Source organism: Mya arenaria, chromosome 5 (genome assembly GCF_026914265.1).
Source record: "Mya arenaria isolate MELC-2E11 chromosome 5, ASM2691426v1".
NCBI lineage: Eukaryota > Metazoa > Mollusca > Bivalvia > Myida > Myidae > Mya > Mya arenaria.
In genome coordinates, this window is record NC_069126.1 from 64,515,587 (window position 1) to 64,529,386 (window position 13,800).

Consider the following 13,800-nt stretch of genomic DNA (forward strand, 5'->3'; position numbering starts at 1 on the left):
GGATTTAATGGAGTGTTTGTTAAACTTAAGCAAAGTACATTGGAATAAAACGTTGGCTTTCTTAAAACCGTTTAATATATTATTTTCGCGGAACTGTTTGTGCATCCAAGCTCTACACGGCAACACGGACCTATAAACTGGTCCGTGACGGCAAGTGCTGGTTTGTTCGTATTAATTTTTTTAATACTTGAAAAGTTCAGTGTTGGTTACTATCTTAAACCCCCTTCGCTCTTGGGCCACATTCCCACAGCGTTCAAGAAAAATCAAGAATGCCAATCAGCGCGCAGTGGAATCGCAAGCATCGCCGTGGCAACCCGCGGCAGTTTTCACCGCAAGTAATCGCACAGAACGCCGAGCGACAAATCACTTAAATGAACGGATAGAATCTATACGATAAATTTCCGAACGATAGCTTTTTATTGGATAAAAACGAGGCTACGCCTGGAAAAAAATACGATTGCCCTACGATCTTTATTAAAACGGGGTCATTGTTCTCAGAGCAACTGCTCGTACGTGTGGTCGGACACGATACAAGACCTGTATTATATCCTGTCATTTCCATTGGCTCTCAGGGCTTAACCTTACAAGCGTAACGTTATGTAAACTGTGAAATCGACGTTTTCACTAACGACCCGTCACATCGACGTTTCCTCTAACGATCCGTCCTTTTGTATTTACTCTCTCCCCCCCCCCCTCCCCTCTTGTCTCTCTCTCTCTCAATTCACGTTCCTTTTATTTTGCGGAGTTCCCCCATAAAACCACAGAGACTTGAAAGCATGATCTTGACAAATTATATAACCCTAGTGGATTTTTAGCTTTTATAATATGTTGATTTATCGTCGACAAATCATGATTACTCGTTGTATTGTGTCCCATGACGTGATATGCAGCCCGTAAAATGTTGTTGTTTTTTTCAGGATCAAGAGTGATTTAACCACACTGAGTCCGCCGGCAACTATTTAAAGTAAGCCAGTGGCAGCTGTTGGGATCTGCATTATACTTTCAAGTCCCTGTGCATAAAACGACTGTGACTTTGATTAACCTACTGAACCTCAACAGAAATAGTTTCTTCTCGTTTTTGTGTTTTTGAGTGAATGAACATCACCTTAAAAACAGCCAGTATAACCCTTTTATTGACTGATGACTGTTATTTCAAGTACACTATTTCTTTTAATAGAATCACTTTAAGAGTCCGTGTCTTAAGTAGAAACCAGTACAGGTGCCCATAGTGCCCACAACTTTATATAGGTAAAAAGGTGGACAACTATATCGCTAGACCACTCTTACCCACTCACAACCTACAATAGTTTGAGGACACCACGCAACTCCAGTAAGAAGTCACTCCTGGATTAATCACTGGAGTAACATGGTTTTACATGCCATTGAATGGACACTTTAAATGCAGTTGGGTCTTAACTTACTGACCCCCAAACAATATAAGGCATCCAATGTTCAATCACTTCTTACTAATGAAGTTCCATGTTAATAGGTCAAACCATCCTATAGTTACTGGCCCCAAAAGAAAATCATGACCATCATTTTCACCCATCTTTATACCAAGGTCATTGACGAAAGTTGTATACAATTCAATTGAAACAGTGAAACATTGATTTCTACACACATTTGTCACTGTGCTTTCAGTAAGAGATCATTGTTAAATTCTGCCCAGGCCGTGTTAGTTAAAATAATTCACAAAATGTACAATATATGATGCATTGTAATAAGTATTTTTTATTTTATTTTGACAATAAAATCATACAGTTTTAACAACATTCATAACAAATGCTTGATATTGCAGCTCAACATTGCAAAGCATGTTGATGGAAGAATGCATTAAATTTAACATTCATACAGAAGATTATACACAATGGATATAAAATTCAACCATTGACTAAGACTATTCAACAATTGTAAAGACTATTATATATTTTTATTTGTAATTTAGCATATAATGTATTCAGGTTGATTTGTTTTATTATTAAATTCAAAAGGTTTTAAGTTTAACATTTAGCACTGACTAAGTGTCTATTTATACAACACCCACTTGTTAAGTTAAGCACAACAATGCATTAATGTTGATCAGGAATGTTTTCATATTTTATACAATCACATGATATTCATACAATATTGGCTTCCACCACAACTATATCACAAGATGATCGCCATGATGTCAGCAACAAGTCACTTGATTCTTTTACTTTAAAAGCTTTAGTACTGGTATAAGGCTGGTATTCTTAAAACAATTTACAGTGGCTTTGTAACCTACGTTGATTTCCTAAACTGCTGATAGTCTAATTAAAAGAAAAAGTATCAGTGTTTTTAACATCAAATTATGTTTATTCAAGTAATTCATATTTTATGAAGTAATTATATAATATGATCAGTGACATAATTGACTTTAGAAATGACTTAAGTTAGGAAATGACTAAAGATGTTTATTATACCGGCGAAAGGGTCCCAGGTTTTCTTTATACTAATATAGTTAGATATTTAAAGATCTTCTCTGAGACCGCAAGGCCAAGATCCTTGACATTTGTATGTAGCCTCATGTAGTGCTTAGTAACTACTTACATCCATAGCAACCAGTGACTTTCTTAGCAACCAGTGACCTCCTTAGCAAAATGCAACATTAAGCCATCACAAAGAAGCTAAGGTATAATGTGACGAACATGAAATAGTAAAGGGAATGGCTACATAATGATTGAACAAGAGTGCTGCAGAGCAACTACCAACGCTCCTCTGCTTTAATTTTTTTGTTTCGAATAAGGGGTATATCTCAACAATTATTTAAGCAAGGGTCTTGCTAAAAATGTGCTTATTGTCGCTGGCAACATGTGTTCCAAGTTTAGGTTGTCTGATTTCAGTTATGATCAAGGTCCATTTTTCTTCTCCAGAAAAGCAGGTAAGCTAAAACTTTAATTTAAAATGCCGTCCTTGTAACTTTAAAATGCTGGTTAGTCAAAACAAGATAAAACTGACACTGATAGACAGCCCACAGCGTAGACTTCTGACCATAGTTTTGTGATGAAGCAAGGCCAGAGTTTACTACTAAGCAAGTTCTGTAAAGCAGCATCACTACGGAAGCCGTAATGGTTATTTCTCTCCTTTCCTACACCAATGGTTATCTCTCCACCACACAAATGGAATGCCCTTAATTGCACATCAATCACTGTCTAGGTCCCCGACTTCATCTTCATCTCCACCCATGGCCCGCCAGAAAGCTATTGCAACCTGGAGATAGAAACATTTAGGATTTCTTTATTTCATTTGTATGTCCTCTTTTGCTATTGTTCAATATTTAAGAAATATAACACACCAATGAGGGTCATATGACATTATGAGGACCGGCCAGTCAGCCACCCAAAGTGTATATGGACTGAGGCGTTAGCCAAGGTCCATTCACCTTTTGTGGCCGACTGGCTGGTCCTTATAATGCCATATGGCCTAAAGTGTTGAGTTATCATTGAGTTTTCATATTAAACGGAACATTTTATATAACCATTCACTTTTTTTAAAGTGCTTTTGATGTGTTTTATTGAACAAAGCAAATAACGTTTACCAGTTTTATGACGTTATCGGTCAATATAATATTTTGGCAAGGTCTGGACCAGCCAAAAATATAATATGGACCGCTGACATCATAAAACTGGATTTTTATTAAAATACAGTGAAATACTGACCGATCCACTTTACACATACAAAGAAGGGATACATATGTAAGGTATCATATATCAATATAGAATGTGTGTTGTTCTCTCCAAAAGTTGATGGCTTCCATTAATTAATATCTTTCACCTCTAAGGTAGATGTCAAACTTACAAGATGAAAAATACCAAAACTGAATTATTATGGAAAAACAACATAATAGAGAGCAGAGTATGAAAATCATATATCTATGACAATTTCTTTTGAATTATATGTAGAGAAATTTTACTTAGAGTAACCAACAATGTAAAATCAAACATTTATTTTTACAAAAATTATAACGTTATATAAATTATAATATTATATAAATAATTTATATCGGCAAATTGTTATACTTAAGTCTTGTATGGTGGAAAACCCCCAGAGGAAATCCACTTGTGAAATTTGGTGACCACCAACCAAACTTACATTTCCCTGTGTAAACCAAGGCAAGCAAACAAACCTCGACTGGTTTGGTTAGAAGAAATTTGCAAACCACTTCCCTTACTACACTATCTGTTTTTTGTGTGTTTCAATTGAAATAATAGTACTAGCCAATCTGTTCTAATGTGTTTCAACTGGTATAATAGTACATTTAATCAAATTTAATTTAATTCACATTTTAATCAAAATTTTCAAACATTTACTTTCACTCTGTGTATGAAATAAGCACAAGCCTGCATGTCCTACATTGGTAAAATGCTTTCCTGGCTTGCTCAAATTCAGGATTTTATATAGTGGGTTTGCTTAAAAAGTTTAATCTTTCATGCAGATACTTACATGCTCGGCATACTTTTTTCTTTCATCTAATGGAAGTACACTAGCTTTTTCTGAAGACAGATAAATCAAAAGCCGTTAAGTAGCCTGAAGAAGTCTGCATTCATCAATGTTATACCAGTCTTAAGGATACTAACGCATTTCATTGTTTCAGAAAACAAATACATTCATCTATTAAATCAAGTTGCAAAGAGTCCATCCTCAAAATACAAGGACTGGTATGAGAGTGGTATAGAGGTCTGCCTTTCAACAGAGAGATTGTTGGCTTGATCCCCTGCATGTCAACTTCTGATGGCCTGTCAAATGGACACCAGTACTGGCATATACTCAGGAAACATAGAAAATACTGCAGCATTTAAAGGGCTTTAATCCAGTTATACATGGGCAGATCCTGCTGGTTTAAAAAATGAACTAAACTCTCATGGATACATTGTATAAAACAACAGTATAAGTTTTATTAAGATACAACTCAAACTGAAGACTGTATTGCATTCAAAAGCAATTGTTTCAAGACGTACAGACACCCAGATGACAGAGAATATCATATAAGTTCTAGCTAAAAAAATGCAAAAAATGCCAATGCATGACTGTTTTTCTTTATATAGTTGATTTAGGGACATAACCAGCCATTTCTTTTGCAATAATTGCATTTCACATCAATAAGTTTCATTTGAATATATTTTCAGTGATTTATTTTGGAAATGTTTATACATTTATACTGCCTGTGCCTACAAATTGGAAAAGAAAGTCAAGATTGGAAAAGATATGGAATCAGAACAGAATAGCAAATATAATGGCAAATATACATGTTTTCAACTTCTTATGCATACCGTAAGCTGTGAATTTGTTAGTATTGTCATGATTTTTGTTATTTTTTAAGAAATTCATTGCTCCTTTATTCATCAACACAATCCACATTTATCAAATTGAGAAAACATTATAAATATTTGGGAAAAATGGGCAATTTTTCACAAGGGGAAACAGACAACAGAAGGCAGTAAATTGCATGAATAAAATCACTGATTTTACAGGTTAACATTTTGCTAGCAAACAATGAGGACAACAAGGTTGACGATGTCAACAAGGCTTTGACAACAGTTCTTAGTATTCTTACAAGAGCTGTCACAGAGACAGCGCGCTCGACTATTCCGCCGCTTTTCAGTGTAAGGATTGAAAAGTTTTGACGAAACATGCATGGATCACTGTTAGATTAGATTTCAATGCAATACATGATGTGCTGAGATATTACCATAAATGTGGTTACATGCAAAATTTTAACCAGAATTTTTAAGTGTAATAATAAAGGGCCATTATTTGCAAAATACAGTTATCTAACTTGGTTATTCAATTAGGTTGGGTGGTTGAATACCATTGTATAAAGTCTCAATGCAATACATCAAGTAGTTGCTGAGATATTATCCTATGTGTGCTAACATGCAAGACCTTAACCAAAATTTCTAAGTCGCATAATAAAGGGGCAAAAATTATATAATATGAAAGATAGAGTTATCTTACTTCATTAAATAATAAGGTTAAATGGTTGGGAGCCTGTGTGTAAAGTTTCAATGCAATACATGATGTATTCGCTTCAAGGTTTTAACTTAAAAGTGGTTACATGCAAAACCTTCACCAGAATGTCTAAGTCTAATAATAAAGGGCAATTATTTGCATTAAATGCAAACTAGAGTTATCTAACTTAGTTAATTAAGTAGGTTGGTTGGTTGAGTACCATTGTATCGAGTGCAATCCCTCAAGCAGTTGCTGAGATATTAACCTATGTGTGCTTGCACGCAAAACCTTAACCAGAATTTCTAAGTCAAATAATAAAGGCCTATTATTTGCATTAAATGCAAACTATAGTTATCAAACTTGGTTAATAAGGTAGGTTGGATGGTTGTGTAACTTTGTGTCAAGTCTCAATGCAATACCTTAAGTAGTTGCTGAGATATTAACCTATGTGTGCTTGCACGCAAAACCTTAACCAGAATTTCTAAGTCAAATAATAAAGGCCTATTATTTGCATTAAATACAAACTATAGTTATCAAACTTGGTTAATAAGGTAGGTTGGATGGTTGTGTAACTTTGTGTCAAGTCTCAATGCAATACCTCAAGTAGTTGCTGAGATATTAACCTATGTGTGCTTGCACGCAAAACCTTAACCAAAATTTCTAAGTCAAATAATAAAGGCCTATTATTTGCATTAAATGCAAACTAGAGTTATCTAACTTGGTTAATTAAGTAGGTTGGATGGTTGAGTACCATTGTATAAAGTCCCAATGCAATACCTCAAGTAGTTTCTGAGATATTTACCTATGTGTGCTTGCATGCAAAACCTTAACCAAGGGATGACTCAAACACTGACGCAGACGCCGACGCTTGGGTGAGTAGTTTAGTTCTCCTTATTCTTCGAATAGTCAAGCTAAAACCTTGACAGATGAATTTGAAAATGTGATAAAGCTCAGAACTAACCTTTCATCTGGGCAAATTGTTCAAACAGCTTTTCGAAGGACTCTTCCTCAGGGTCCTCACTCGCCAGAGCTTCAAATAATCCCTGGTCTTCAGAAGGGAGGAGACTCTCTGGAATTATTGTTAACACTCTTAATCCCAAATAAGATTTACCACAATTAATAAAATTGTTTTAATATGCTGAAAAGGATGAATAAATGTCGAAAATAATGGTTCAAATAATGGTTCTTATGAAGGATACCGAGCTTAATTTGAAAGAAAGGTACAGAAAACACAGTATTTCTACCCTAATCTTTTAGCACTCACAAATTATTTAATATTTTTGTGTTTTCAGATATTAAATACACGGTTACAATCTCATTGTCAGTAATTAATATTTTCCATAGATGCATTATTTAGTGAGTAGTTAAAGGTTTATCACTCAAAATTTATGTTTGTAATACATGTGTATGGATGGATTTTCAATAAGAGTGTCACTTTAAACATTTGAGAGTCTGTGGCTTTTTCCCCTCCAATCCCATTTCTAAAGTTTATATTGAATATCTCTCTGTAAACGTGATTATACAGAACAAATACAATATTGTTATCATATAATTATATTACTATATAGTATATAATATATTTTACCTCTTACTATTAATTACTTCGATCATAAAGTACTACAGTATAACTGGTTGGCACTGCGAAGAGAACACAATTACTGTTTTTCTCAGTCAAATAACAAGCATAATTACAACAATTACAAAAGCCAGAGGTATTGGCCTTCCTATACTTCTATGCATTGAAAAATGAGAACCAAGCTACATTCAAATCTTTTGAATGTTTTTTTTAAGTTATGGCCAAGGATAAAGTTTTTTAACAAGGATGCTGGCTCAGACAACAAAGACACTAAGGGTATAACAATGCATAGAAATTCATGGAAATTCAGCTTTCAACATCGCCCAACTATGTCAGTCAAACAACACCAGACCAAGCATGCTCAAACTACTGTAGCCCATTGACTGTGACTAGTAAAAATATAGAATAAATGTAGATTGCTTTGGCAATGGGCCAACTTCGATCCATGCCAATGGGCCGAAAACCAGTACCTAATCTTTCTTCCTTTGATGGCTGCTTTTTCTTGGCCTTGTCCTTCTCTTTATCATCTCCACCAGATGCCACATCAGTTTTTTTATCAGCTTCATCCGATTCACCTGCATCCTCACCACTAGGTTCATTAACACTAATTTCAGAAGTCTCACTTATAATATCTTGAACCACTTTGTCAATGTTTGCACCCAAACTATCATCAACTCCATTTTGACCTATGGAATGTTTACACTGCTTGTCAGAATCATGGCTTTTCTCATCATGAGAAGGTGCTAGTCTGTCACTTATTTCCTCATTTGTGTCATTGTCTCTCTGTGTCTGATTCTTTTCATGTTCCTCTTTCATCAATTGTCGAATGTATGGACTGACTGTATGCCTTGTGTCTGAAATTAATATAACTTTATTTAAAACAATGTTTTTACAATTACCAAGTGTTGGTTCTCTATTATTTTTTTTCAAAACTGTTTGGGGTCTTCTTTTGGAAAAAAATAAGATTTTTTACCTTTTCCAAATCATTTGATTTTATTTTTTTGGAGAAAAAAATGATTTAAAATTAAATTTGTCAATGATTTGTGTTATCACTTACTTGTTACTAAATGTAATTTAAAATGTCTTCAATGCATTTAAACAAAAATGTTCAAGCTGATCATATGTACATGTACATGCAAGTAAATCTTCAATGTCTCCTTTCATAATGGTATTGATCTTAGTTCCCAAAGCTACATGTACGAACAGCAGAATTACAATTTTATGCAAACTTAAATAACAGAAGAAAGTGTAACACCTGGAAGGATATCCACATTGCCCTAGTGTGTGTTCATGCAGTACAAATGCTCGAGTGCGATCTTGCGATTTCCTGAGAAATACGCTCAATATTCTGAATTAAACCCTTCTTACCTTTCATCACCAAATTGGGCCATGTGTGAGCATGTAACGCCTGGACTATCCTAGCTAACCCGGTAGTTTCCACAAAATCATCTGAAATGGAGGTTCATAATGCAGTAATATCATTTATATTGTAGATCAATGCAGTATTATTGTAAAAAAACATTAATACATTATGTGCAGACATAATATTCAGTAAGATGGCAATGGTCTCAAAATTCATAACTTGAAGCAAATGCAGTGAGAGAGAGTCCATGTTCCAATCTTTATTCAATTATGGTAATGCTTTGTATTGTATACATGTTTGAAATTAAGTATAGGGGCCAAATTTATAAATTAAACATCTTCGGTCATTTCTTAATCTAACTTATATAGACTAGAAGGCAAAATTTACCTTCCAATTCAGAGTCACTGTTGGAGTCTGGATTCAGCTCCACCAATTCAAAGCCATTGTCAATACACCAGGTCTGTGCTGCCAGCCGATTTATTACTGCAAATCACAACAAATGTGTTATGTATAATTATTATTTCTTTTAAAATCATCTTAATACTAAATAGCCATTAAATGATTTATTACATGCAAGCTAATATTTAAGAATTAAGCAATTTTATAACTAACAACTGAAATAAAATACATTCAAGATTTTTTACAATTTCTATTAGATCTTTATTATTGTATTTTATGGAAAGCATCTACTGTAATACTAGCTTAAAATATGTCATGGATTTTTTCCTGCCAAGTCACCTGATGATTCCAAACATCTGTCACAGACTAGAATTTTTATTTCAGGATCGATCTGGTCAAGGTATGGCATCCACAACTTCACTTTCTTAAAACTGTCATCCTGAAAACAACATAGTGGTACATGACACTGTACATTGGAAACATTTTTCATGTCAGCAGGCATAATCGGGCATATAACTGTAATGTATTTGACAAGTATTTTAAATACTGATTTCTCATGTTTAACTTTAACACAAAGCTATTTAACCGTTATAAGTGTTAAAGTCTAAAGAGTTGAAGTACAATATACCCTGTTTGCACTTTATAACAGTTAACCTATAAAGTAAAATAGAGTGATGCAATATTTGCTTCTTTTTTTTTCAGTCAATGAAGGGTCAGAACTCAAAAAATAATTTTGTTTTGTTATTTTGTTAGTTTTAGGACTCCATGCATTCAATGTCATGGTAATAACTTGATTGTTTTCTTTTAAATAATTTATTGTGTTTCTCAAACTCTTACATTTTCTGCATCAAAATACACAACAAATGCCTGAAGATTGTCAGCGAATTGTTGATCTCCTATTGTTCTTTCTTCAGTTACACATAAATCCACAATGGCTGTGTAGTACTTGGTGTCCACATTCCATTCGTATCCCCGGATGTTTTCTACAATACTCTTTTCCTCAGGCACAGTTTCCTGATTTAAAATATCTGAAATGAAAACGTGCGAAATGGTAAAAAATAGCAACTTAACAAACTATAGAAATATAAAACTATATTTTCTTTATACAAATAATATGCTGGTGAACCCCTCCACTTTAATGCCATTTATCTATCTTCCATTAATGTCAAACCCCTACTGAGGACCTATACATTTGTGTGTCAAGCTGCAAGAATCTTAGTAAAGATTGTGAAAGAAACAGAATTTATAAATGCAATGATAAAAAATGGAGGTATATAAGGTAAAAAGAAAAAGAAGTTTGCTACTCAGTTTTTTTGCAAGTGATTCACATTCAGTGTTCTCAATAACCGGCTGCCGGCCAAAATGGACGGTTCAAATGGCAATTAGGCCTGTTCAAATTTGGAAAAATAAATGAATTTTAAGTAGAATAAGTAGTAGCTATTGGGTTACTTTACTATTTCAGACGGTTCAACTGAAACGTATTGAGAACCTAGTCCAAATAATTGTACGTTGACAGATTTTTTTTAGATTTTTGATATGGCAAATCCTTCACGTACAAATTGTTTAGTATCAAAAGTGGGTAGTTGTTCCGATCAGGATTCCGGGTTAAAGCATATAGCGTCTATAAAATATCATAAAAACAAAAAATATTACCAGATAATGTTATTTTATATTAGTTCCGTACACAAGAAAATAAATATCCAACTTATAATTATGAGTTTGACGGCTTTTCTTCATTTCATTCTGTCAAAACATAACGATATATACATGAAGGGCACCTGCAAGGCTTTAGGGCACAGTTTTAAATCGCTCAGAACATTTCGGCCATGGCCGAGTTGTTACGATTGTATAAACGAGGTCTATCTCGAAGCTTTGTCGGAGGAGGCCGAGCTATTACGATTGTATCGAGTTGTTCCCCTTCGCATAATTGTTGTCTGTGTCAGTCAACTTTTGTTTTATTGGAAAGGTAAACAACTTGTTTTAATGCATTAAATGCGTGTTTAGTGCAAAATAACATTTCACTTACATGGTAAAATATGAATATACTGTAACTCTTTATGATCAATTTCAACCATAAAATACTTCACTTAAAACAATTTCAATATTTTTAAAACACCCCCGTTTTTCGCACATTCCCGTTTAGACGTTAGGGATTGGAAGAATCCTGTATAACACGTCTATTATTTTAGACTAATTGAGAACCCTGACATTATATGACTTCATCTAACTTAAAACACAAAAATTTAATGAACGAATCAAGAATATGATTTGTTTAACATATAATAACATAATAATTTGTATTTATTTATGCCTGGTTTAAAATAAAGGTGGTGGGTCATTAGTTGGTAATGTTCCATAGCTGCTGGCTGTTATCATTTGTAAGGTGGTTTGTGGTGATGTTGAAGACACTGACATTAATACTATTGCTATGACAACGTCTTGAATGAATTTTTCAAAAACCGATGACCTTATGATGGGTATAAGATTCAGGGGAAAATTTAAGTTCATTTTGAATATGATTATGAGTCATGGCCATCTGTCACCAGTGTCTGAACTGTCACTTTCACTGGAAAGGAACTTTAATATCATTTTAACCGTAACATGCAAATTGTCACAAAATATGTGATTCTGCAATCTGTTAAGGGAATGTAACTTGATAAAACATCGCACCAAAAATTACCTTTCACTAAGTTATTTGCAGAAAAACTGGAACAAGATGTAAATAAGACACAGGGGGTGGCCATTTTTTTACCGGAAGTGTGAATTACGTCATCAACTTACGTGTTCTTGCTTCCTATGAAAATCAACGAAAAAATCAAAACCATTCCGCAGGATGTTTATTGTTGCTGAGAGACCTGCAATGGCTGCCTCTATGATGGTTTCATTTCTGTAGATTTTTTAATTGATTTCTCGTTTTGAATTTAATATAGCATCATGACAGACGTTGAAACACGCCCAGAAGAAGTAGGACAAATACTGATCAAGGTATACTGTCAAGACATTTCCGATACATAGATAACAAAAATATATCATTACAAATCTATCCTTGCAAGATGTTGTGATTTTTAACATGATGCTCAAGATGTTAAATCGAAGGTGCTGAAAATATTGTCAGACAGACGACCATTTCCCTGATTAACGGTTTTAATTATTAGAACTTCATTCATACAACATCAATTATACTTTCCAGTGCTGCAAGTAGAAAAATATATAGGATACAAATGACTGCCCCAATTACAGTACACTCAGCGAGTTAGACCCACTTTCCTTGCTGGTTTCCTCCGAGGGTAAAACTCTTTCTTTCGCTGATATCTGCTTGAGTTACTTCTACAGTTGCTTGTTTGCGAAGGAGCATAAATAATGAATGAGTGTCAGAAATCGTCAGATATATTTCTTTTAATGACCTAGTCCAAATAATTGTACGTTGACGGATTTTTTTTTTGATTTTTGATATGGCAAATCCTTCACGTACAAATTGTTTAGTATCAAAAGTGGGTAGTTGTTCCGATCAGGATTCCGGGTTAAAGCATATAGCGTCTATAAAATATCATAAAAACAAGAAATATTACCAGATAATGTTGTTTTATATTAGTTCTGTACACAAAAAATAAATATCCAACTTCTAATTATGAGTTTGACGGCTTTTCTTCATTTCATTCTGTCAAAACATAACGATATATACATGAAGGGCACCTGCAAGGCTATAGGGCACAGTTTTAAATCGCTCAGAACATTTCGGCCATGGCCAAGTTGTTACGATTGTATAACGAGGTCTATCTCGAAGCTTTGTCGGAGGAGGCCGAGCTATTACGATTGTATCGATTTGCTCCCCTTCGCATAATTGTTGTCTGTGTCAGTCAACTTTCGTTTTATTGGAAAGGTAAACAACTTGTTTTAATGCATAAAATGCTTGTTTAGTGCAAAATAACATTTCACTTACATGTTATAATATGAATATAAGTCTTTATGATCAATTTCAACCATAAAATACTTCACTTAAAACAATTTCAATATTTTTAAAACACCCCCGTTTTTTGCACATTCCCGTTTAGACGTTAGGGATTGGAAGAATCCTGTATAACACGTCTATTATTTTAGACTATTAATGACCCTGCTGCTGAATTCGGCTTCTGTTAAGATAAGCAAGAAATAAACTTTCTTATTCAGAAGTTATTTGTTTTTTTCCTTATGTTCATTGTAAGTCTCATATGATTTTTTACCAGTGTTGTATTTGTATATATGTGTATAAACACCAATTAAATATTGTCTTGAATACTATTAAATATAGTATTGTTAATAATAAGCATTGATCGAATAGTTGATATCTTGCCTCTATTTATATTTAACCCTGAAACAGCCGACATTTGACCCAATTCAGTACCATGACCTCTTACGTCATGCCCATGATCAATACAATGAAGCGTATAATTATTATTATAGTAGTTAAAAATAGCTAGTGAAGTTTTTTGGAATTTTCCACAGAAAACAAGGC

The 13,800-nt window shown here is 33.9% G+C and overlaps 2 protein-coding genes across 5 annotated transcripts in view; one reads left to right on the forward strand and one right to left on the reverse strand.

Annotated features, from left to right (window-relative positions):
- Nucleotides 1–1,915: 1,915 nt before the first annotated feature.
- LOC128233683 (alpha- and gamma-adaptin-binding protein p34-like) lies at nucleotides 1,916–12,077 on the reverse strand. The gene is made up of 9 exons (XM_052947483.1): nucleotides 11,989–12,077; nucleotides 10,146–10,336; nucleotides 9,648–9,747; nucleotides 9,297–9,392; nucleotides 8,915–8,995; nucleotides 8,017–8,400; nucleotides 6,932–7,039; nucleotides 4,465–4,514; nucleotides 1,916–3,231 (listed from the first exon to the last, which is right to left on the reverse strand). Exons 1-9 carry the CDS (start codon nucleotides 12,050–12,052, stop codon nucleotides 3,163–3,165), a joined length of 1,143 nt encoding a protein of 380 aa, XP_052803443.1. The 5' UTR covers nucleotides 12,053–12,077; the 3' UTR covers nucleotides 1,916–3,162.
- An 88-nt stretch (nucleotides 12,078–12,165) lies between these two features.
- Nucleotides 12,166–13,800, forward strand: part of LOC128235030 (IQ domain-containing protein H-like) — a 33,041-nt gene continuing 31,406 nt past the window's right edge. For 3 of the 4 annotated variants that reach the window (XM_052949717.1, XM_052949718.1, XM_052949719.1), the window contains exon 1: nucleotides 12,172–12,293. In XM_052949717.1, the coding sequence (XP_052805677.1) occupies nucleotides 12,243–12,293 (51 nt within the window). In that variant the 5' untranslated portion in view covers nucleotides 12,172–12,242. Of the gene's footprint in view, nucleotides 12,294–13,800 lie in introns of all 4 variants that reach the window. The other variant, XM_052949715.1, reaches the window with a different exon arrangement.